This window comes from Anabrus simplex, chromosome 2 (assembly GCF_040414725.1).
Source record: "Anabrus simplex isolate iqAnaSimp1 chromosome 2, ASM4041472v1, whole genome shotgun sequence".
NCBI classification, from domain to species: domain Eukaryota; kingdom Metazoa; phylum Arthropoda; class Insecta; order Orthoptera; family Tettigoniidae; genus Anabrus; species Anabrus simplex.
Genome location: NC_090266.1, coordinates 1,211,476,844 through 1,211,503,965, shown reverse-complemented (window position 1 = coordinate 1,211,503,965; position 27,122 = coordinate 1,211,476,844). Strand labels below are relative to the sequence as shown.

The 27,122-nt window shown below is 40.2% G+C and overlaps 1 protein-coding gene across 1 annotated transcript in view; it reads right to left on the bottom strand.

Annotated features, from left to right (window-relative positions):
- LOC136863838 (uncharacterized) overlaps positions 1-27,122 on the bottom strand; it is a 610,195-nt gene that overhangs the window by 425,822 nt on the left and 157,251 nt on the right. The window contains exon 2 of the mRNA XM_068226111.1: positions 649-837. Coding sequence (XP_068082212.1) covers positions 649-837 — 189 coding nt within the window. The remainder of the gene's footprint in view (positions 1-648; positions 838-27,122) is intronic.

Genomic DNA, 27,122 nt, shown 5'->3' with positions numbered 1-27,122 from the left:
CCACGCCTCCCAGGGCCTTCATTGCCTGTACGGAGACGAATTTCCTTTATTATTTTGAAGCTAGCGTTACGAAGAAGACATCTTAAAATGTAAATTTTTTTAACGGGGGTCAAACTTCTGTCCACGACATTGATTTTCACCTCTTGTAAACCTAAATACTTGTATTATTCGATTCGGTTCATAGATTTCTCATTTAGTATCACTTGCAGGTCTGTTAACAAAGCCAACTCCACTGCGACAAGGAACAAGCGAAGTGGTTGGGGTTTCTTTGTGGTCTCTAGTCATAACAAATGGCTTGCGAAGCCGTAAAAGTCATGCATCACAACATTCCTTGTACACTCTTAACATAAGTCAGTACATATTTCGGCCCAAGTCAAGAGGTCGAAAAATGATTTTTGTCCAGCTAGATAGGTAAAATTTCACACTGTGCATTGTAGGATCAGGTTCCTAGATTCATGGAATAAAACAATTACCATTATTGAAGTTAACACCAAGAAAGCAAAAGACTCAAGTTAATCACAGTTTATTTCCTCGTGGAACAGAAGCAAACATGTCTGTATCCTATTGGCGAAACTGAAATGACAAAACATTTAAGAAAATATCACATACAGTGAAAGTAAAGCAGTATGTGGTGAGAGATTGTCCTACCCTTGTTGATGACGAGTGCTACGGATCCGACGTGATGATCAGTTCCCAAGTCCACCTGCCACCATCGCTGTTCGCTAGTCCGTGGTGTGTAGCTACAAGTTTCAGGGTTGCCATCCACGGCTAGGGCTGCGCGATAGTTCCACAGCATGGAGGAGATGAGCGCCGCCTGCTCCAGGGCGAGGTTCAGCTCTGCAAGAGAAGAGATCCCTCTTAGTCCAAGAAACACCCTTATCTCAATTTTTTTTTCTAGTTGCTTTACGTCGCACTAACACAGATAGGTCTTATGGCGACGATGGGAAAGGAAAGGGCTAGGAGTGGGCAGAAAGCGGCCGTGGCCTTAATTAAGGTACAGTCCCAGCATTTGCCTGGTGTGAAAATGGGAAAACACGGAAAACCACCTTCAGGTCTGCCGACAGTGGGGTTCGAACCTACTACCTCCCGAATACTGGATACTGGCCGCACTTAAGCGACTGCAGCTATCGAGCTCGGTATATGGTTTATTGCAAGAGAAATCAGGGACTAAAAGTGTCTTAGACATTTCTCTCTGATATTTCCCTGTTCAAACTCGGGGCCTGGCAAAGTAAAACAGCGTTGATTGTACAAGACGGGCCAATAGATCTATGTTCCCATTTTTTAGGAAATTAATAATAACGTTATTTGCTTTACGTCCCACAAACTACTTTTTAAGGTCTTCGGAGACGCCAAGGTGCCGGAATTTAGTCCCGCAGGAGTTCTTTTACGTGCCAGTAAATCTACCGACACCGGGCTGTCGTATTTGAGCACCTTCAAATACCACCGGACTGAGCCAGGATCGAACCTGCCAAGTTGGGGATAGAAGGCCAGCGCCTTAACCGTCTGAGCCACTCAACCCGGCTTTTAGGAAATTAGTTACAATGAACCGCCGTCTCATGTAGAATATTCCCTCCAATTTTTGTTACATTAATTCAACAATAGAGGTCAGGAGAATACTTTGTTTCGAAGTGTGCAGCTGTTTAGCCCATCTCTTCCCAGTTCGAAGGCATTCATTTAAGCAATGTGAACGTAACATCGGTCTTATTAAAACAAAAGTGAAGAAAGAGGAAACCATGTTTAGTGCGAAGCTCTATTTATCAGTAATTGCAATGCGAAGAAAGCATCCATCACACTTTGCTGTACTTAGAGACAGAACATGAATCAAATACTGAAAAAGAAGGCCTTTAGTCCCACATTTACAAGAAGCCGATCACGAAAGGAACTGTGTTTAAAGTACAGAAGTATGTAGTACTTAAATGCAAATCAGATTTAAATGTACTATGGCAACAGCCTGCACATATACACACACATACACCCTTCCAAATTGGAATCAGCATTCCAATCCAGGGACACTAAAAGCTGTGAGGCTTTCCACAGTGCGCTTCAGTCCGGTCAAGCCGACAAAGGAAAAGGAAGTCAAGGATTTGTTTCAGTACACTGACGCCAGTACTTGTCCGGCTCCATGGCTAAATGGTTAGCGTGCTGGCCTTTGGCCACAGGGGACCCGTGTTCGATTCCCGGCAGGGTAAGGAATTTTAACCATAATTGGTTAATTCCGCTGGCACTGGGGCTGGGTGTATGTGTCGTCTTCAACATCAGTTCCTCCTCATCGCGAAGCGCGGGTCGCCTACGGGCGTCAAATCAAAACACCTGCATCCGGCGAGCCGAACTTGTCCTTGGGCACCCCCGGCACTAAAAGCCATACGCCATTTCATTTCGCCAATCGTTGCTTCTGCCTGGGCAGTATGGTTGAAGAAAGCAAACAGAAACCACCTAGGAAATGTACGTGAAGGATAGAAAAGAGACTACCTTCCTTTGATTTAAAGACTTTTATAGGTCCATTACTTGTACAGGAAAATAATAGTACTGTATCAGTTATTATGTGTTTTGAGTTTTTGAATACAATATGCCAACATCAAAGAATTTATTCTAATCTATTACAAATTCAGGTGAACTCATAATAGATCCCAGGGAATCACTGGATTGGTGGAGGGAATATTTTGAACATCTTCTCAACGTAATAGGAAATCTTTCTGGTGGTGTCGCGAATAACCAAGCTCATGGGAAGGAGTAAAATGATGTTGGTGAAATTGCGCTCGAGGAAGTGGAAAGGATGGTAAATAAATTCCATTTTAATAAAGGAGCAGGAATAGACGAAATTAGACCTGAAATGTTGAAGTACAGTGGGAAGGCAGGGATGAAATGGCTTCCTATAGTAGTAAGATTAGCATGGAGTGTTGGTAAGGTACCCTCCGATTGGAGAAAAGCAGTAATTGCACCTATCTACAAGCAAGGGAACAGGAATAATTCCAACAACTATTGAGGTATCTCATTGATTAGTATACCAGGCAAAGTATTCACTGGCATCTTGGAAGGGAGGGTGCGACCAGTCGTTGAGAGGAAGTTGGGTGAAAACTAGTGTGGCTTCAGTCCACAGAGGGGCTGTCAGGTTCAGATTTTCAGTATGCGCCAGTTAATTGAAAAATGCTACGGGAGGAATAGACAGTTGTGTTTATGTTTCGTAGATTTAGAGAAAGCATATGACAGGGTACTGAGGGAAAGGATGTCCGCCATACTGGGGGACTAAGGAGTTAAGGGTAGACTATTAAAATAAATCAAAGGCATTTATGTTTACAATTGGACTGCAGTGAGAATTGATGGTAGAATGAGTTCTTGGTTAAGGGTACTCGCAGGGGTTAGACATGGCTGTAATATTTCACCTTTGCTGCTCGTAGTTTACATAGATCATCTGTTGAGAGGTATAAAGTGGCAGGGAGGAAGACAGTTAGATGGAAGTATAGTAAGCATTCTGGCCTGTGCTGACGAGTCGGTCTTAATGTCAGATTGTGCCGAAAGCCTGCAGTCTAATATCTTGGAACATGAAAATAGGTGCAAAGAGTGTGGTGTGAAAATTAGCCCTTCGAAGTCGAAATTGATGTCAGTAGGTAAGAGAGCTAAGGGAATTGGATGTCAGATTGGTGATACAAAGCTGTAACAGGTAGATTGTTTCAAGTATTTAGGTTATGTGCTATCCCAGGGTGGTAATATAGTAAGTGAGATTGAATCAAGGTGTGGTAAAGCTAACGCATTGAGCTCGCAGTTGCGATCAACAGCATTCTGTAAGAAGGAAGTCAGTTCCCGGACGAAACTCTCTTTACAACGGTCTGTTTCAGATCAACTTTGCTTTACTGGAGCGAAAACTGGGTTGACTGAGTATATCTTATTCATAAATTAGAAGTAACGGACGTGAAAGAAGCGAAATGATTTCTGGTATAAACAGGTGGGAAGAATGGCAGGAGGGTACTCGGAATGAGGAGATAAAGGCTAAGTTAGGAATGAACTCGATGGTGAAGCTGTACTTATAAACCGGCTTCGGTGGTGGGGTCATGTGAGGCGAGTGAAGGAGGACAGGTTACCCAGGAAAATAATGGAGTTTGCTGTGGAGGGTAAAAGAAGTAGAGGGAGACCAAGACGACGATGGTTAGACTCAATTTCTAGGGACTTAAAAATAAGAGGTAGAGAACTAAATGAGGCCACGGCGCTAGTTGCAAATAGAGGATTTTTGCGACGTTTAGTAAAATCACAGAAGCTTGTAGACTGAACGCTGAAAGGCATAACGGACTGTAATTATTACGTAGGTATGTACATTACAAGCAAGTTGAATATATTCATGGAAGAAGGGTCAGTGCAGTCTTGTGAAAAATAAAAATATATTTTAACATTAAATTCTTTGCTAAAAGTAAAACTTGTTATGGAAACAAGTAATTGAAACTACAGCACTGGAATTTAAAATAGTTTCATGAGTCAGCATTCAGCTATAACAAAACTCTACAGTTCTCGCCCTTCTGGCAAGCAACTCAGTGTTGAAAACCTCCTAGGGGGCACGAATTTTAGGTAAATAACATACAAGGAAGTATGAGAATATTTTTTATTTATTCCTACAATTTACAATCTGTTACTTAATCATCGTTTTCCGGTCGATTATATTAGCATTTTGCATTTTTCTACCACTACGAGCGCTAATGTGAGTCAATGCAGAGTTTCACTTAACTACATTCGGTGTGGACATTTTTCAAAACATCAAAAATCCCCTGAGGGTATGCAACCAAGGAACAGAAATAATAACGTAAATAAATAAATTTGTCTAGGATTTGAATAAAAAAGAAAACCAGTAAAGAAACAAGCGATTTCCGGAACTGCATTTCGGCCGGATGTGATTTTGGAAGGTTGTTTTTTAGTTTGATAGAGGTATCCAAGACTCACAGTTTGAAACTTTCCTGGTCCCTTTAGCCCTTCAACATTCCGGAGAATTGAAGAAATAACCTAATTTTATGATTTTCGTAGTATGGCGATTGCTAAGAAAGGTTTTCAACATGTATTACTCAGCTCTCCCTTTTGCACTGCAAGCCCTTCTCGTCATCGTACTTCTCACATTATGGTCTAAATAATTTTGAACTGCGGGGATGAGTAACTCAAATTGTGGAGCTCAAGTCCCGGCTCAGTCCAGATAAATGTACCTTAATTAAAGCCCCGACCACTACTACCACAGTCTTGGCCCTTTCATACCACCGTCACCGAAAACTTACAAGTGTTAGTGCGACATTTAACACATAGCAAGGAAAGAAGAAGGGACCTCTGGATTGCTTTTACTTATCACAATATACAGAGTCATATGGTACAATATTCGCCATGAAAACTGAAAAAAAAGCGGGGTACTCAATGGTACCTAGCACATATGGACAGTTCTAACGCCACATTGGAGCAGTTGTGTATGAAACTCAAGTGATTATTTTGACTTAGTTCCTCTTATAAGGCACTGGGATTTGTACTTATCTCCTAGAAGAGTAAACATTTTTCTCTTTGATAATATAGCACTTAACCCTTTTGAAAAAAATGACGTCGCCTCTAGGGAACACAGATATCTGTTGTACAACTGTAGGTTGTTCCACAACCATTTAACGACTGATATGTGTAATATTCCCTCCACAATCATCAAACCTACACTGCATCTCCTAAGTCCTCAAACATACACGGCCGGGAATCGAAACCGTGATTTCGTGGACGAAAGGCAAGCATACTAACCATTTATCCATTGAGTCGAACAAAGTGAGATGTGTATTATTTATTTATTTATTTATTTATTTATTTATTTATTTATTTATTTATTTATGTGACTTTAGCACTTGCGAAGTTATGGCTCGTGGCCTTCTCTTACACTTAACCACGTAAATTACAAGATAATACTTACATAAGAGAGATGTTCTATATAAAATCAACGGTAATTAAGTAAGTGATATTGAGAACACATAATGAAGAATGAAAGCAAAGCTCAACACATAAAATAAAAGGAATTCTGAGAATAAAGGTAAAAAAAGGAAGGGAAAAGGTCATAATGAAAAAGTTACATGCAAACTGAAAAATATAAACAATGCATAAACAAAACAAGTAATGGAAATACAAGTATGGCTGTAAGCAGTGATCTATGGACATGAGTTAAAAGCTAAATATTATGTAGGTACATTTACACTAGAAAGATAAAAGTATAACAATAACCTAAATGGAGACCTGGTCGTAAGAACTTACTCAAACTTTAATTTCTTCGTTGTGGGTTAAAAAACAAGAAGGAAAAATCACTTCTTTTTCAGAAGTTGACACATTTATCACAAACTCTGCTTACAACCTTTATAATAAATGACCAGTACACTAGTGCATTGCCATGCCACACTCCTTCTTTAGAGTTATGTTCTTAACGGTGTCTGACATAACATGGAATTTTAAGGAATCTACTCACTGTACAAGTAAACAATCATGGAAAAGAGGGATAATTGCTTTCTTTAAATGTTCTCACTGTGCAACATAATATATAGGATAAAAGAGTATGCTACGAACCATTTCATATGTATCGGATCCTTCCAACCCACGAAATTTTACATGTCTTGATACAAAAGTTAAGTGGACTTTTCATCGGAAAAATCAGTGCCTAAATATATACTTCTTTTTTTTGTAATAAAATACTGTATCCATTACAGTCCAGAACCCACCTGACAATAAAATTACATAGTCCTATAACATAGTATTACAAACGTGACAACCAGCTCTTACGGGAATTTGTAGACTTTAACTCGTTCCATATTCATAGATGTGCTCCCTTTTGTCGGAAAAGTGTAGATTTGTTTTAATGGCGTGTGGCGCCCGGAGAGGCCTGGTGCACGTCTTTCAAACTGACTCCCAGTGGGCGACCTGCGCATTTGTGAGGATAGGGTCCTTCCTTAGATGAATTCTAAAGTTGATGACGGCAAAAGCACCCAGCACTCGAATCAGAAGAATTAACCAATTAAGGTTAAAATAGCCTAACCGGCCAGAAATTGAACCCGCGACAACTTGACCAAATGCTAGCATGCAAACCATTTAGACATGGAGCCAGAAATGAGCAGATGGACCGCCGTTATTACTAGAAGTGGTCGTAAGAATTTACTCAAAGTTTAATTACTTTACAGGGGATCTTCTTTAAAAAATCACGTCTTCTTCTTAGTCAGAAGCTCACGCACTTATCACAAACTATGTTTAAAATCTTTATAATCAATGACATGCAATGAACAGTAAAAGGAAATGCTAACTAACTTTTTAAAATCTCATATTACGAATGCATTTTAGATGCAATTAAAAATATTGTAATCCAGTAACACATTTCAACATTTATTCTACCACATATATATAATTTCACATCTTAAGTTATTTTGTATTTGAACCACAAGTAATGGAATATTTCATCAAAAGAGTGTTTGTTATTTCATAAAATTAAGTTGATTTTGTGTAAATATATACAATATAATGAAATATTTTTAATTGCAGGCTCATCGAAAAAGAATACACATAAGTTAAAAAATTGCTGCCTCAAGCAGGATAAACATATTGAGACGATTAAGGTCTTAAACTGTAAAGTAAAGGAGTGATTTTTCGAAACCGTAGTCGTCGTTGCCTGACCTTGACCCTGACTGGGTGATGTAACCTTTCGTTATGAACAACGCGTCTGCACGTGTACTGTGTAGCGAGCCAATACGACGTGGACTGCTCAGCAGAAAGCTCACGGGGAACGTTTATCTGGATATACTCGAGACGCTTGTTTTCCTTCAGATAAAACAAATCGAACAAGAAACCGGAGTTCGTGTTATTTTCATGCTAGATGGGGCACCGCCGCGTTGCGAAGCAAATGTACGCCACGCACTGAATGCTCAGTTTCTGAATGGTTGGATTGGCAAAAGTGGCCTTACTCCCTGGCCACCTAGAGGTCCCAATCTCATTCCAATGGACTTCCACTTCTGGGGATACATTACGAACATTGTTTATGGCTAGAAGTTATGTGACTTAGTGCAAATCAGACAAAAAGTCACTACTGCCATCGCAACTGTCACTCCAGATATTCTCCAGCTTACGAGGCAAAAAAACCTGATAATAGAATAGATGACTGCCATGAAAGAAATGGAGTAAATATAGACATGTATTAAGGTATAAACAAGTCCCATCCTTTCTCTTTACTTTACGACAATAATCACCTCAATATGTTTATCCTACTTGAAGCAGCAAATTCTTAAAATATGGATATTCTTTTTTGATGCTCCTATATTTAAATTCATATTGGTACAGTAAAAAGACCATTCCCAGGTACTTTAGTTTGTGAAATAAAAATTTTACAAGAAAATAAAAGATACAATTTATATAGTATTGACTCATCAGATGTTGACATAATAATCAAATGGAGTAAATACATTCTTGTTAGTTTCCTTCACATATTTGTAATACATTTGAAAAATTACAATTTCTGTCCATGTCTTGACGTCCTGCTTCTCTAATTTAACCAAGTTAACCGAGAAATATCCATGATAATGAGCTCCTTCGTTTCAGTTGTGCTTGTACTTGGCCGATAATGTTTTGATTCAGGAAGTGTACTTCTCAGTTACTCTGTATACGCTGAATTTGATTTCATATAAGCGTTTTTTGTTGTTGAATACATCCTCCAGATAATGAACCATCAGTTGAAGAGGAGTGAAACACAAAATGGACACATGGTTTTAATATAAACGTCACAAGAACGTGTAAAGTCCTAGCTTCAGGATCATGTGGCTAACGACGAGTACCGGGAGAAGTCAGTGTGGCTATGTTGCGCACAGAAAAGATGTCCACCTTCTTAAGGTTGGATTGTACAGAAATTATTCCAAAGGATGTATATTAACAGTTCTGTATTTATACATCTGATTCTTTCTTCTTGGCACTTGAAGTCGGAACTTTGCATGGACTAAGCCCATAACTACGACAAAATACTTTTCCTGACGCCAATTCAATGTTGAGGGATGTGTTAACTATTGTGAATGGCGTTGTGGTGTGTTTTGTGTGCATGACGAAATATCAGACGAAAATACCAGACGAAGGTGAATTAATTGGATGCGGCTAAAATCGAATTGGAATCCCTCTGAACCGCAGTCTGCTGTGCAGACCATTCAGCCAAGGTGCCAGGTCATGCTTCTACATCTGACACGAGTAAGTGAATGAATAAGTAGATACCAAAAATCAAGAGGGATGCATTAGACCACACTCCACCGGGCGAGTTGGCCGTGCGGTTAGGGGCGCGCGGCTGTGAGCTTGCATGCGGGAGATAGTGGGATCAAATCCCACTGTCGGAAGCCCTGAACATGGTTTTCCGTGGATTCCCATTTTTACACCAGCCAAATGCTGGGGCTGTACCTTAATTAAGGCCATGGCCGCTTCCTTCCAACCCCTAGGCCTTTCCTATCCCATCGTCGCCATAAGACCTATCTGTGTCGGTGCGACGTAAAGCCACTAGCAATAAAAAGACCACACTCCTCACTCTCCTGATATATTCCGACTTGCGTGGACATCAGCGGAGTAGTTTTCTTTCAGAAGGAGGATGTAGTAAGCCGCGTGACGAAATGTCGGAAGTTTCATCGTGAAGTCTGTGAGAGCAAGTTCCTGTAACTTAATTATAAATTTGTAAAGGGGATGTAACATTGAGTCTGTCCCATATGAAATTTGGTAAGCGAGGTACTAATATCTGTGAAAGTGTTCCCCTTGATCGAGTCACAGAGGCGAAATGTGGACAGCCCTCTTCAGCTTGTGTGGCAGCCTTCTGTTCCGTATTGACGCAGCATGACATCGCTGTGCTGTGATCACTGTGAATGCGCCGAGCCAGCTGCACGCCCTATAACAACAGCCTGTTGACTAAATGATGCTCTCATCGCCACCACCTAATTATGCATGAACAGGTGGCGGACATTCTTGTGCTATTTTTGTATCATTGTCGGTTTGCTACACGAGCAGCAAGCTAAAACGAGCGAGGCTTTTTCCAGGATTCAGATACTAAAACCTTTAAAGAATACATCACTGTTAAGTACAGTACTTTGAAAGAATTTTATTCGTTTAACACGTTTAAATTAGACGAATTTACGAATTTGCAATTCTGGGAAACATGTATATTGGAAAATCAATTATGAGACCATAAGTTTTGGTGAAATTAAAGGACTTAAATGCTATATCTATATAATATAAAAATATATATAATTCTCTCTGCACAATTCGAATTCTCGCCTCGGTATTTCATACTTATCTCGTGTTGAGTGTACGAAATTTGAACAAATGTTCAGTTCGTTGGTGTTTTTACTTTTGTTTTGCTACGGCTTCACCGGAAAGCAACTGGAAGCATTTTTTATCGAAGGAAGCTATGTATTTCAGTTCAGGGATAGCCGGGTTGTGCACGAGGATGTATGTTATTCCATAAGTTTGCTGTTGCATAACAATATTAAGCTGGTCAGGACAGGAAAAGTTTTACAAAAATTCTCCGTTAATATCAGCTGTATCGAAAATCTTGTACTTAATAAAAGTTGCATTAATTATAATTTCGGATCTTTCCTGTTTCATGCGTTTGTGACGTACGACAGGCCATTTCCAACTCAACATTTGAGGGCCCAAGGCTGACCCACACTACTTTCCGTTGGCGCGGCCATGGTGATGTGAGAACGAACGGACTAAATTTCTGACCTTATCCTTTTAGTCGGCATTACTAATCTTTTGAAAAATCTAAATGTTTCTTTGCAAGGAAAAAAATCGGTTGGTGCAATGTAGGAGAGAATTCATGCTTTTAAGGTAGAATTTCCATTATTCAAAAAACAATTACAGGCGAAAGATCTTGAAAAATTCAAATCGTTAAATCCATGTGATTTGTTCAGTTATTGCAACAATGATGGTTACTCTGTAGTCCTTAGACAAATATCCAAGACATTTTGTTTAAATTAAACATTTTTATCACGCCACTTTCTAAAATTTTGAGCAGGCGCCAGTCAAATTTCAAAGAGAACTGTTAAGGCTTCAATGCAACACAATTTTGATACAATATTCTAGGTGGTCTCCTTGCATTTTGTAACAACTTGGACAAGAAGAGTTTCCACGCATCCTCGCATTGGCATGCAAATTATTTACTATGTCTGTATCTACACACCTTTGTGAACACACATTCTCAGTCATGAACCTGAATAACAGTAAATATTTTACAAGTTGCTTTAAATCGCACCGATACAGATGGGTCTTTTGGCGACGGTGGGGGAGGAAAGGGTTAGGAGTGGGAAGGAAGCGACCATGGCCTTAACTAAGGTACAGCACCAGCATTTGCCCTGAGTGAAAATGGGAAACCACGGAAAACCATCTTCAGGGCTGCCGACAGTGGGACTCGAACCCAGTATCTCCTGAATGCAAGCTCGCAGCAATAACAATTAAATTAGGTCATCTTTGCCTGATGTTGTATTAGAAGCAGGGTTACGCATTCATCCCACTCGAATAATTTTCCCTGACAACACTACGAGTGAGTCGGTGAAATGAAAGAAATGCCAGGTGTCCTAAATGCAGAAGAAAAAATACACTTTTATTTTGTAATTTTTAAGGCTGACTTTTGTAATTCTTGATTTGTCTGTGTCTCATAAAATGTGCCGTCCATAAACCTCACTGCCCTCCGTCACATTTTCACTTATTCGCTATCTATCTGCATCGTGGCTCGCTCTCAGCCCTCAGATCCCCGGGCTGTTCTGGACGAAGGACAGGTGCTGCCCACTTGGAATGGCATGTCGTACCAGGAATAATAGTGGAGATATTCGTGATTGATGCATATTTCACAAATTTCCAACCATCCCCAGAAATGTTAGTTATAAATAATGCGTGTAGACTGCATAACAAAAATGTTGTACCTTTCGTACCAGATATAACTCTTTTGCTAGTGGTTTAACGTCTGTTATCGGAGACGCAAGGATGGGAAATGTCTATAATTGGGAAGGTAGTGGCCGTGGCAATACCCATAATTAAGGTACATCCCCAGCATTTGCCTTGTGTGAAAATGTGATCCCAAGGAAAGCCATCTTTAGGGCTGCCGACGGTTGGATTGGAACCCACCATCTCCCAAATACAAGCACACAGCTATGTGACCCTATCCACACGAACAACTTGCTTGGTGAGTCAGTGCGTTTCATAGTACCAAGTAATAAGTGAGAGTGACGTAACAGGCTTTACGGTACCAACTATAATAATGGCGTGTGTCTTTCGAAGGGTCCTGGTTATTCGAGTGTACGCCGTATAGGCGACCTGTGCAAATTCTAATGATGCAGACGGCACACATACCCAGCTCCCGAGCCATCGGAATTAATCAATGAATGTTAAAATCCCCTTCTGGGCCGGGAATTGAATCCGTGATACCGTGGACCAAAGGCCAGCACGCTACCAATTTAGCCACTGAGCCAGACATTAGTGAGAATGACTCATCAGTTCTCACAGTACCAGTGACAGTGACTCAGTATGTCTCCCAGTATGAGTGAGTGATATAGCCTTCACAGAACCCGTGAGAGTGACGCAGTATGTCTCAAAGTACCAAGAAATGGGTGCGAGTGACTTGGCAGGTCTCACAGTACCAGTGAGGGTGACTCAATATGTCTCATAGTACCAAGAAATGGGTGAGAGGGACATAGCAGGTCTCACAGTAACATTGAGAGTGACTCAGTATGTCGCACAGTACCAAGAAATGGGTGAGAGAGACTTAGCAGGTCTCACAATACCAAATTATGACTGAGAGTGACTTAGCAGGTCTCACAATACCAGTCTCACAATACTAGTGAGAGTACCGAGCATGCTGGCCGGGCATTCGAGAGATAGTGGGTTCGAACGCCACAGTTGGCAAATCTAAACAGGGTTTTCCGTGGTTTCCCATTTTCAAACCACACTGTACCATAATTAAGGCCACGGCTGTTTCCTTTCCTCTCCTAGCCCTTCCCTATCCCATCGTCGCCTAAGTCCTATGTGTGTTAGTGCGATGTAAAATAAGTACCAGGTAGCTAGTGAGAATGAGTTAGCAGGTCTCACAGTACCAGTGAGAGTGACTCTGCATATTTCCCAGTAACAGGTAGGGAGTGAGACTGTCTTAGCAGGTCCCACAGTACCATTGACAGTAACCAGTAATATTGAGAGCGACGTGGTACGTCTCACTACACCAGCGAGGGTGACTCAACAGCTCTCAGTGTACCAGTAAAGGTGACTCAGCAGCTCTCACAGTATCAGTGAGAATGGTTCAGTATATATTGCAGTATCAGATACTGACTGAGAGAGACTTAACAAGTCTCAAAATACCACTCAGCAGGTCTCACAGTACCAGTGATAGTGGTTCAGTATGTATCGCAGTATGAGATACTGACTGAGAGAGAGACTTAACAAGTCTCAAAATACCACTCAGCAGGTCTCACAGTACCAGTAAGAATGGCTCAGTATGTCTCACAGTACCAGGTAATGACTGAGAGAAACTTAACAAGTCTCAAAATACCACTCAGCAGGTCTCACAGTACCAGTGAGAGTGGTTCAGTATGTATCGCAGTATGAGATACTGACTGAGAGAGAGACTTAACAAGTCTCAAAATACCACTCAGCAGGTCTCACAGTACCAGTGAGAGTGGTTCAGTACGTCTCACAGTGAAAGTGAAATGAAATGGCGTATGGCTTTTATTGCCGGGAGTGTCCGAGGACAAGTTCGGCTCGCCAGATGCAGGTCTTTCGATTTGACACCCGTAGGCGACCTGCGCGTCGTGATGAGGATGAAATGATGATGAAGACGACACATATACCAAGCCCCCTAGCCAGCGGAATTAACCAATTATGGTTAAAATTCCCGACCCTGCCGAGAATCGAACCCGGGACCCCTGTGACCAAAGGCCAGCACGCTAACCATTTATCCATGGAGCCGGACATGTCTCACAGTACCAGGTAATGACTGAGAGAGACTTAGCAAGTCTCACAGTACTAGTCAGCAGGCCTCACATTATCCATGAGACTGACTTAGTACGTCTCACAGTACCAGTGAGTATCCGTGAGACTGACTCAGCAGGTCTCACAGCACCAGTGAGAGTGGTTCAGTATGTCTCACAGTACCAGGTAACGACTGAGAGAGACTTAACAAGTCTCACAATACCACTCAGCAGATCTCACAGTATACGTGAGACTGACTCATTACGTCTGACAGTACCAGTAAGAGTGGTTCAGTATGTCTCACAGTACCATGTAATTACTGAGAGAGACTTAGCAAGTCTCACAGTACTAGTCAGCAGGCCTCATAGCATCCATGAGACTGACTAAGTACGTTTCACAGTACCAGTGAGAGTGGTTCAGTATGTCTCACAGTACCATGTAATGACTGAGAGAGACTTAGCAAATCTCACAATACCACTCAGCAGATCTCACAGTATACGTGAGACTGACTCATTACGTCTCACAGTACCAGTGAGAGTGGTTCAGTATGTCTCACAGTACCATGTAATGACTGAGAGAGACTTAGCAAATCTCACAATACCACTCAGCAGATCTCACAGTATACGTGAGACTGACTCATTACGTCTCACAGTACCAGGTACTGACTGAGAGTGACTTAGCAAGTCTCACAATACAACTCAGCAGGTCTCACAGTACCAATGAGAGTGACTCCGGAGGTCTCACACTGCCGGTGGGAGTGACTCAGCAGGGCTGACGTGTCTATTTCGACGTTCCGCTCACATTGACAGGTCACACCGCTGTAGTTCCAGTTTCTATCGGCTCCATGTAGTGGCATTAGAGTACCAAACACGTTAACACCAAGCTAGTACGCTAATCATGGCGGTTCATGTCATAATTGGCAGGAGATAATCTATGTACTCACTGCAGTATTGTGGTTATTGGTAATTACAGAACTTTCACGCAGTGAAGAGCGATTTGCATTCCTCGATAGCATATTAGTGAACAGCTCACTGTATATTGTTCATGATTTGACCAACTGCAAACAATTCTAAAGTTCAGCTAAGTCCATAACAGAATGCGTAAGTTTGAAATATTTGCAGATCTACGCCTAAATGACGGTATTAAGAATTTTGTTGAATTATTTTATAATCAAAAGCTGTTGTGTGTCCGTGTTTGACGGATTATTCTCTTCAGCATTCACATGATAGTGGAGTACAAATGCAGTGGAACAGATAGACCATATTGACACTAGGGAATATAATTTGGTTTCCTGCTAGCTCTGCGATGTTAATGCATTCGAAGACTAAGCTTCTTTTATGATTCCTTTTCTTTCTAACTTTGCGAATGATCGTTCCTTCACCATTTTTTTTTCACTTCGATAGATATCTTCAGAATTTTCCTAATCAATATCAGCTCGTAACCACGGGGATTTTAAGTCTATAAAATTAATCACAACAATAATCTACAGTTAACCGTGATAATCAAACAAACTTTGTACATCAGTGATGCTCTACACTGATTGAAAAATAATGTCAAAAATCACGAATGCCTGCATTATGATCTCTCGTACGGCAACATGGTGTTCGTTTGTTTGTCCAACCCTTGACTCATTCCTCTACGCAGCCGGGTATGAGGTGAGATGAATCTGTCGTGGCGGATTTTTATGACCGGACGCCCTTTCTGGTGTCAACCTGATCAGAGGAGTTAATGAGATGAAATGAATGACGTGATATATGACACTAGGAAAGGAGAGGGTGAAACCCGGTGCCGGCACACAGCCTAAGACTGTCGAATAGCACCAAGGGGTCTGCTCAAGGTTTAACGTCCCCATCCGACGGACGAATCACCATCAACAGCGTCATATGCTCTCACTCCATATGAAAAGTAAGGAGAGGTTTGGAATTTAATGCAGGCTTTTGGCAGGCAATCAAGTGATTAGAAATTGTATACCCCTACCTTCCCTACTCCGCTGGCCAACATTCTGATGGACCCGAATCGGATAACCACTTCAGCGCCGTAACGATCAGGGCCACCAGGCGGGCTCATTATTATTATTATTATTATTATTATTATTATTATTATTATTATTATTATTATTATTATTATTATTATTATTATTATTATTATTGTGTAAGACATAAAAATTGGAAATAATAATTTATTGTCATATCTAATATGTACATCCCTTAGATAGCCCTATAACTAAGATTTCCGTACATATTTGGACTTCCGTGAATAATATCATAATTGTGTATATCTTCGTTATTCTTCCTGATTTGGTAAAAAGACATACAAAATAAAACATGGAAAATTATATATTGCATTATATTCATTTTGTAACTTTTGATACAACTGATTTAAACGAGAAAATGTGATATTTCCTGTATCGATCTGCCTAATATTGCTCCATCGCGGTATAATAATCAAATAATGTAGTCCAGGGAGACTACGGCTCAACCTAAACTGACGTGAGGACTTTTGAAGAAATTCCGTCAAGCCATTTCCCCTTAATGCCGATGTAAACAAACAAGCAAACGAACAAACAAATAAAACAAGAGAAGGACAAAAATTGAACTGAACCCACTTTCGAATTTTGTGTACCTAATCCGGGATAAGAAACAAACAGGCCTATTGGGCAGGAAGTTGAAGTGTACAGACGAAAATGAAAATGAAAATCCACAGCCTGTTTCCATTCATTTGACCGGTTCAGGATGGAATGAATGAAGCCCCCTTCTAGCGGCGAAGATGGGAATTGTGCCGGCTGCCGAAGCCTATCGCACTTCTCTGGATCAATGATTAATGAATCATTAATGAAATGAAATGATATTCGAGTGTTTTGCTGGAATGAAAGATGACAGGGAAAACCGGAGTACCCGGAGATAAACCTGTTCTGCCTCCGCTTTGTCCAGCACAAATCTCACATGGAGTGATCAGGATTTTCACCACGGAACCCAAGCGGTGAGAGGCCAGCGCGCAGCCGCCTGAGCCACGGAGGCTCAAGTATACAGAAAAACTTGTCATTTTATTTTGTAGATAACGAGCAACATAAGCACGAATATGTACGCTAGCCCAACGAAACGTGCATTTCAGTTTCGCAGGGTACTTGCCATAGTAAATACAGTTTGTTCGGGATGTCGTTAGGATGGGATGATTTTTTTTTTTGCTAGTTGCTTTACGTCGCACCGACTCAGATAGGTCTTATGGCGACGATGGGACAGGATAGGGCTAGGAGTGGGAAGGAATCGGCCGTGGCCTTAATTAAGGTACAGTCCCAGCATTTGCTTGGTGTGAAAATGGGAAACCACGGAAAACCATTTTCAGGGCTGCCGATAGTGGGGTTCGAACCTACTATCTCCCGAATACTGGATACTGGCCGCAATTAAGCGACTGCAGCTATCGAGCTCGGTAGGATGGGATGAGACAGGGCTAAAATGAATAGGGGAAGTAGCGGCCTCAGTTAAGGTACAGGCCGGGATATGTCTGGTTTGGGAAGAGGAAATCATGGAAAGTCATTTCTGAGGCTGCAGGAGGTTGGGCTTGAACCACGATCTCCTGCATGCACTACCCGCCAACTTACTCGGTTGGTAACGTTTGTTTGTCTACCACTTGGTCCCGTTTATTGAGACAGGGTCGGAAATGATATGAAATGAATTTATTTGGCATGTTGTTATGGCCGGATGTCCTTCCTGATGCCAACCTTGCCAGCCTCAGTTGAGGGGCTAATGAAGATGAAGTGAATGATGATGAACCAAACTGGGTGAGGAGTTGGAAGGAATCGACTGCGGCCTGTAAATAGGAACAGTCCTGGAATTTGTCTGGAAGTGAAGATGGGAAACCACATAAAATAATTCTCAGGGCAGCCGACGGTGGGGTTCGAATCCACGCGTGTTTCGAATGAAAAGCTTGACTCCATTGCCGTAGCACGGACACTCCGATGGGTTCACTCGGTTGTTTATATTCTACTCAAAAGTAGTCCCGAATTTTAAAATTGACAATAGGCTGCTAATGGACAACTATCGACCCATTAACCTTACGTTCATTATATGCAAATAAATGGAACACCTCATTTCAGAATATCTAAGAGAACAATGGGAGAAAAGTTCATGGATTAATAGTCGTCAACACGATTTTAGAAAAAGTTTCTCCTGCGAAAACCAGATGTTGTCGCTCTTTCAAGATATTAGCGAGTCATTAGTCAGAGGTGTGCAAGTTGATGATATTGTAATTGATTTTGCTAAAGCATTCGATGTAGTACCACACGACATTCTTGTCCAAAGATTGGTGGAAACAAATATTGACAAAATGGTCGTTCTGCGGATCCGTAAGGTTTTGACAGACCGCACGCAGAGGGTAAAGGTGGGAAGTAAATACTCCGACGAAGATTCGACAACATCGGCAGTAGTACAGGGTAGTGTTATAGGTCTATCAGTGATATGCCGAACGAAATTCGAAGTGAATGCAGATTGTTTGCGGACGACTGCATAATATACAGAAAAGTACTGAATGCTAGGGATAATAGGTTATTACAAGTCGATATAAATATACTCCATAAATGGTTACTCGATGAAGAAATGGAAATAAATTCTCGAAAATGCAGTCTCATAAGACTTGGAACGAAACATAGGGAAGCGGAATTTCAATTTGTCTTGGATCGGACACTTTTGTGGAGAGGACTCATGCCAGTACCTAGGAATCCACGTAAAGAGAGATCTAAAATGAGACACCCACGTAGGAAGTGTAATTACCAAAGCGTGCAAGTACTTACACTTCGTGATGAGGGTGCTAACGGCAACAGTTCCCAGGCGAAGGCGCAGGGCTATTTATCACTCATTAGGCCAGTCGTGGAATATGGAGCAGCCATTTGGGACACATAGCAAACAGGACTCATTAAAGAACTTGAGATGGTACAGCGAAAGCCTGCAAGGTTCGTGCTTAATGATTTAAATCCTAGACGTTGTGTGACAAGTATGATGGAAAAACTTGGGTGGGAGACACTGGGGACTAGAACACGGTTATGTGCCATGTATAAGCCAGCTTGGGGAGAGTTGAACAGTCGACTAGAAAAGCCTTGTACATAAGCAGGACAGACAACTCGCATAAAGTAAAAGGTAAATCGCAGAAAACTAACTATGGTAAATATTCGTTCGTAAATCGGGGAATTGATGACTGGAAGGCATTACCTTCAGCTGCCCTAGAGCCTATTCAAGAATAGACTCCATCATTCTGTAAGTTATGTGTGAATTTGTATGTGATAGTGTCATATTTTAAGGCACTGTAAATTGTAGTATTAAGTCATTTTAATTATTTATGGTATGTGTGAATTTGTATATGAACGTCCTGCATTTACAATGCTAATAATAATAATTTCGTGTGGCTATTTCCAGCCGAGTGCAGCCCTTGTACGGCAGACCCTCCTATGAGGGTGGGCGGCATCTGCCATGTGGAGGTAACTGCGTGTTATTGCGGTGGAGGATAGTGTTATGTGTGGTGTGTGAGCTGCAGGAATGTTGGGGACAGCACAAACACCCAGCCCCTGGGCCACTGAAATTAACCAATGAAGGTTAAAATCCCCGACCCAGCCGGGAATCGAACTCGGGACCCTCTGAACAGAAGGCCAGTACGCTGACCGTTCAGCCAACGAGTCGGACATTTACAATGATAAGATAATAGTCAGTAATTGGGCCTTTCAATCTACTGTAAGTAATAATGTAAAATTTTGAAGTACTTAAAGTTTGTGTTAATTTTTATATGACGGTGTTTTATTGTTAAGCTAGTAAGCTCAGCCTACAGTAATGTAAGCCATAGTGCTGAACACTGGATGTACTTAAGTTGTGTGTGACTTTGTATATGACCGAGCTTTATAGCTGCAGTCGCTTAAGTGCGGCCATTATCCAGTAATCGGGAGATAGTAGGTTCGAGCCACACTGTCGGCAACCCTGAAGATGGTTTTCCGTGGTTTCCCATTTTCACACCAGGCAAGTGCCGGGGATGTACCTTAATTAAGGCCACGGCCGCTTCCTTCCAATTCCTAGGCCTTTCCTATCCCATCGTTGCCATGAGACATATCTGTGTCGGTGCGACGTAAAGCAAATAACAAAAAAAAAAAAAAAAAGAAAAAATGACATTGTATATGACGATGTTGGATTTTGAATGTTAAACTCGTAGTATTTCTTGTAATATTTTCTTTCCATGGAATTGCTTGTTGTAGTCTTGTAGTTGTTGTTGTTGTTGCTTTTTGTTGTTATTCTTGTTGTGTAATTATGTTTTAACTTTATTATCACACTACTGTAAGTAATCATTGCCACCGGGATATTTCCCTATTCCGATGTATTTTAATAATAATAATAATAATAATAATAATAATAATAATAATAATAATAATAATAATAATAATAATAATAATAATAAAATCTTACCATTATAAAACGTTATGCTTTTAGCGTTCTATCTGCAAGCCTCTGTGAACTGACTAAGCTCTTCCCCGATTCTCTATTTTCCACTATCTCTGTGCCCTAGTTTAGTTTTACTTCTTATCATTGAATGATTAGAAACTGAATCTGACCATTGTTGTCATAATTTCTTTCTGCATCTCCTTCCCTCTATCGCCGAGCTTATTATTCTCCTAGGTAACCTATCCTCATCCATTCGCCTCACATGGCCCAAACACCAACCTTGGCATTTGTTTTGCTACAACGTAGCAATAATACATCGAAGGTTTTCGGCAGTGATCGTGTTCCTTAATTAAGGTTCAGCCCCGACATTTGCCTGGTGTGAAATGTGAAAAACCACCGAAAAACTTCTTCAGGACTCCCGAATGCAAGCTCACTGCTACGCGACCCTAAACGCACGGCCAACTCGCTCGGTTCTTGCCGTTTGTACCAGCAATCAATCTCGCTGCCTTTCCGTCCCTTACTCGTACTTACAACGTATGACTAAGATATCCTGAGTACACCCAGCAAAGTAGGTCTGGAAACAGACAAATGTAAAGGGAATTTCGTCCGGAAACTCACTTCTTTCTCACAGAAGGCAGCTGATTGTTTTCACAGCCACTGCATTAGCTTTGTTGCACCTTGATTAAATTAACTTAGTATACTGTACCAGCACATCCTCATTACCTGTTCTTGTTTCAGTCCTCTTATGTTTCTTCCCTTATGACATAATTTTAGGCTTCGAAATAGCAATCTCCATAACCATCTCTCTGCACCTCCTTTCTATTTGTCGGCATAGGTGAAACTGCTCACTACATTTACGCAAAGCTGCATCCCTCCCTGCCATTTTATACCCTTCAGTAAATGAAATTTATGAACAATAAAGGCGAGAGAATAACTTTTTTTTTACTATTTGCTTTACGTCGCACCGACAAAGATAGTATTTTGGCGACGATGTGATTGCAAAGGCCTAGAAGTGGAAGGGAAGTGACCGTGGCCTTAATTAAGGTGCAGACCCAGCATGTTCCTGCTGTGAAAATGCTAAACCACGGAAAAGCATCTTCAGGGCTGCTGACAGTGGGGTTCAAACCCACTCTCTTCCGAATGCAAACTCACAGCTGAGCGCCCCTAACGGCAAGTCCAACTTGATCGGTGAAATATTAACTACTATGAACCAAGAACTCATTTTATTTTAAATTCTCACTGCGGTCTGATTGTCAACATAAATACCTTTGGTTACCTGTAATAATCTACACCTAATCCCATAATTCTCTAGAATGGCTAACACCTATTTCCTTGGTACTCTGTCATAATATGCCCTCTCACGTCCTACGAAACACTACTCTCTATTCCTCTCGCAGCATTTTTCAGTTATTTGACGCATAAGCTATTGAAAACCTGGTCCTGACTTCGACATTGGGTTCTGAAACCACACTGGGCTTTATCTAACACATTCCCCACCACTGATGGCACCCTCCTTTCGAAAATGACCGTGAACGCGTTGCCTGGTATTCTGGTAAATGAAATACATCAACAGTTGTAATTCTTCCTGTTCCCTTGCCAACAGACAGGTGAAATTACTGCCTTCGTCCGACCAGAAGGTACCCTATTCACATGGATGCTAATTCAATGATTATCTACGAAGCCATTTCTTCTCAGCCTGCCGGGCTGAGTGTCTCAGACGGTTGAGGCCCTGGCCTTCTGGTCCCAACTTGGCAGGTCCAATCCTGGCTCAGTCCGGTGGTATTTGAAGGTACTCAGATACCTACGTCAGCCTTGTGTCGGTAGATTTACAGCCACGCAAAAGAACTCCTGCGGGACTAAATTTGGGTAACTGGGTGTCTCCGAAAACCTTAAAAGTAGTTAGTGGAACATAAAGCCAATTACATTATTATTATTATTATTCATCTCTGATTTCCCGCTATATTTCACCATTTCAGATGCAATTTCACCATCATGATCATATTATTATTATTATTATTATTATTATTATTATTATTATTATTATTATTATTATTATTATTATATTACTGAGCGAGTTGGCCATGCTGCTAGGGGCGTGCAGCTGTGAGCTTGCATTCGGGAGATAGTGGGTTCGAACAATACTGTTGGCAGCCCTGAAGATGCTTTTCCGTAGTTTCACATTTTCACACAAGCAAAATGCTGGGGCTGTAGCTTAATTAAGGCCACGGCCACTTCCTTCCCACTTCTGGCTCTTTCCTATCCCATAGTCGTCATAAGATCTATTTGTGTCAGTGCGACGTAAAGCAACTTGTAAGAAGGAAAGAATGTTATATTCATATTTATAATTGAAATATTTTATATTTTTGATATTAAATTACTTTAAATCATTTTCATAGTCGCTAATGACTACAGATTTCATATTTACCGTATTCAGGTACTGAAGCATTGCTTTTACGGTACATACAAACTACAACAAATTATAAGTAAACCAATATAGCCGATATTTTACCAATAAAACGTGCAGTTGCGCTCGGAGGCAACGAGATATTAATTACACACGAGATCGCATCATTCTTCATGTGCACGCAATGAGCTACTAATTATATCTGTGGGAAGAGTTGCCCAACAGCAGCAGTCAATTCACTCCTCGCACGGGAACTTAAAAAACTCTCTGATTTCCCTGCTGAGCCGTAACTCACTCAATGGGAGGCAAGAAGGATGGCTGAAGGCCAATGGGGCAAGTGCCAGCTAAATTCACGACAATTCCTGCTCTGACGAGGATTGATCGGAACTCGAATGCAGCCGTGAAAACACGAGGAAGATTCAAGTAAGAATAAAAACAGAACAATACCACGGTGGATCGGAATATTGGAATTTAAAACTGTCGGCTCACTTGCAACTCAGTATTTACGGTTTAAATCTGTACTTCTTAGAAGAAGACGTTGTTTGGTTGTTTTATGATTTGAAGGGCTAGGGATACTTAAACAGTTTGTAATCAGAACTCTATTATGGGTATTTGTTTTATGTTCACTGCAGGGCTATCAAGATCAGCGACACGGGTAAAGACGGATGGCTGAAACAATGTTACTTGGTCAAAAAGTTATATTTCGGATGTTTTCTTTCTAAGTGCCTTATCCAAAACCTCGATGTTGCCGGCCTAATCAGTGCTCCCAGTTAGGCCAAGGCCACTGATCGGACGTACTGAGCCAGAGTTTGCTTGCGGTAGGGTGGCTAGTTCCTTTCTGCTCCTCCTCTAACCAACAGAACGTGGCTACTCATCCAAGTGCTGAACTAGCCCAATGTTGCTTAATATCCCATTTCGTAAGTTGAACTCTAGAATTTTGGAAGATTAGTCAAGATTTCGGAAGATAATCGGAATAATAGTCTATTGAATTTCGTTGACATTCAGAAAATTAAGTAATCATAATTAACACTCAGAGGTAAAATTTCATATCTTTTACTTATTAATCTGCGCTTCTTCCTAATCGTTCTATTGTTTGCATAGGTGTCGTTCAACAGCGCGCTAAGTTTGGAATGTTATTCGGACGCAGACCTTGTAGTGATATCCCGCTGCAATCAGTTGGCTTTTGAATCTCCAAAGAGAAAAAATGTACCGGTAAAACATTGATTTTTAAAAGTATGTTTCAAGCTAGCCCTTTCACAATGTCAACTACTAGCACAAACATTTTTAAGATATTCTTTTAGATATTTTTTAAGTAGTACCCGATTTTCTACACAGGAGTTTTTAAACCATTGATTGTGTTTTACAATCCTTATGTTAAAGTAATCTCTATACCAGGAGCTAGTGCTTGAATCTAAAGTGATGGTTATTAGTTGAATTCTTAAAATTGGTTTTTCAGTAATTTCTTATACAAATTTGAGAATTTAAATTCTTGTTCTTATAACTTGTAATTTTGTGGTAATAATATTTCATGTTAAGCTTTTATTTTGGTTTATGCAATGGCTTGATGATGATACTTTGCAATAAAAGTGAATTATGCATTTATTCTAATTAGGGTGGGAGTTTTTATATTCCAAGTAAGTGATTGTAACTGAAAAATATTTTTTGGGAAATAGCCATCAAACATGAATTTACTTTAAAAATTTCTTGCAGTATATTTTACACTTTATTGTTCCATTTTATTTTCTTCCCTCACCTCCTTTCCTTTTAAGTACGGTCATCTGCGTCTGGTATTATTCTCGGGGGTGACATTTCATGGACAAGTTTTGGCTTCTTTTGTGGCAGTCCCATTTTGTCCCTCCTTCTAACACTTACTGTCCAGATTTGATGTTCATTCTTTTGTAGAGCACCGGTTCTACAGCCCATCAGTGTTGAAGTGTCACACAAAATCCATCACTCCTAACTTCACATTTTTCACTCCCAAATAAGCTTCTTTTGCATATCATTGCCACACCATTTCACTGAATCACTCGTTTGAATTTTGAGTCCTCCTATGAATACATATTTTTAGTACCTGTTTCTCAGTCATCCTGTTGTGGACTGCCTCCACTTCAGTAAATACTGGTGGTGGGTTTCTTTTTTTTGCTATTTGCTTTACGTCGCACCGACACAGATATGTCTTATGGCGACGATGGGATAGGAAAGGCCTAGGAATTGGAAGGAAGCGGCCATGGCCTTAAGTAAGTTACAGCCCCGGCATTTGCCTGGTGTAATAAAGGGAAACCACGGAAAACCGTCTTCAAGGCTGTCGACATTGGGGCTCGAACTCACTATCTCCCGATTACTGGATACTGGCCGCACTTAAGCGACTGCAGCTATCGAGCTCGGTACTGGTGGCGTTAGTTAATTTTTGTGGTTGTATATCATGCCTTTAATTTTAACAACTTGAATTGAGCATCAACTATATCCATCTTTTGGGCAACTGTCATGTAGATACGAAATATTATGATATTGCTTAAAACCTTACACGCGGGCGTTGTATCTCTCTTGCGCACGGTCAGATGAAAGAAAAAATATCTCAGCAACTAAGGCTCCAGGACGAAATGATTTCGGTGTCGACGGAAGTTAAAAAGCGGAAATTCAATTTTCGACGGAAACATCATGCTGTCGCTGTTGTAAATTACTTATTCTCTCATAAGATTTCTGTGTATGGTGTCAAATTCTCCCCTGTAAACACAGCGTTATAACTGAGTGAAAAGCAAATTACGTTCATTACCAAACAATTTTTTTGATAGGGTCCAAATAAATAAATAAATAAATAAATAAATAAATAAATAAATAAATAAATAAATAAATAAATAAATAAATAAATAAATAAATAAATAAATAAATAAATAAATAAATAAATAAATAAATAAATAAATAAAAAATAAATAAATAAATAAATAAATAAATACAGTAGAACCTCTGTTAACTAAAACAAAGTGGCTAAGGGGGTTTCGAATAATCAAAATTTCGGATAATAATTGGATGTCATTTTTAGAGGTTAAGAATCGTTTTATGAAGGCTTAGATGAAAGTAAACGAAGGCAGTAGGCTACATATATAGCTCATTGTTGACAAAGTATTTTAATACTGGAAACCTGAACTACTCAAGTGTATTTACAAAACGATGTCCGATATCGCATGTATTGTCAATATACAGTAGGCCCTACTATTTTTTCCTGAAAAGTTTTCTATTTCCATTTTTGTTTGTTTACCCATCGTTTTCTAGCCGCTATATCGTACCACCGTTTCATTAGCAGAACGCCAGAATAACATTACAAATTATGTTTCTTTATTTCGTTTTTTTTAAATTTAACCAATATCTTTCCCGATCGTTTCGGTTAAACGTTATTTCGGTTAAAAGTGTTTCGGATAACGGAGGTTCTACAGCAAATAAATAAATAAATAAAATAAATAAATAAATAAATAAATAAATAAATAAATAAATAAATAAATAAATAAATAATAATTGTTTAGTCATCACGCGAATCCTAGACTGTACTTTTACTTCGAATCAGGTATGATTTTTCTTAGACCTACCTGTTTGGGTTTCCATATACCTAAAGAGTGTTTGCATGAGAGACATTGGTCTCTCGGCGCAGATCAGAGTAACATAAATTCTCATTTACTGCTATGATGGTATAGAAGTTGGTGAGCTAAGCGTGATAGTACGTAACGACATTCAGAGTTCGACTAATGTGTGTGAATTCTAAGAAAGGCGTTATAGCATAGCGAGCGTCTCATTCGTGCTGCTATGGTTCCGTGAGGAGAGTAATGGCAAACTATCTGAAACCTCGTTATCGCCGCACCTTCCAACATTGTAGTGTATGAAGTTTTCACCTAGTCTTTTTTAGCTTGCGTCAACATTTACACGATTCATTTTTGACGTTTTCGATTCTTCATGATGGTTTTTGAAGATTTTTATGGTTCTTCTGTTTTGCATTCCATTTTTCATAGCAAAATCCATGTATCTTTATAGCTGTGCAGATTTCATTCTTTACATTTTTGAATTCAAGTAAAATTGCATCTGTTTCATAAACTGAATCGGTAATTTTTGAAAGGACTGAAGTAAAAAATGTCAATTGTTAAGAAATGTCAAAATAAATTAATACATGTTTTCCAAGCATCATTGAAGAAACCTTGAAGTCCGTAAAAATTTTCCGTCAGGTATTTGTGATGAGGTTTTGCGATTACGTTTCTTCCTCACCAAGCCATACGAAGTACTTTTTTTAAAGAATACTTGACTTAGTTATGCCTCTTCGTAAATAAATCTGTATATCATCGTTGCCGGGACGAAACCTCCTGACCCGCAGCACATACATT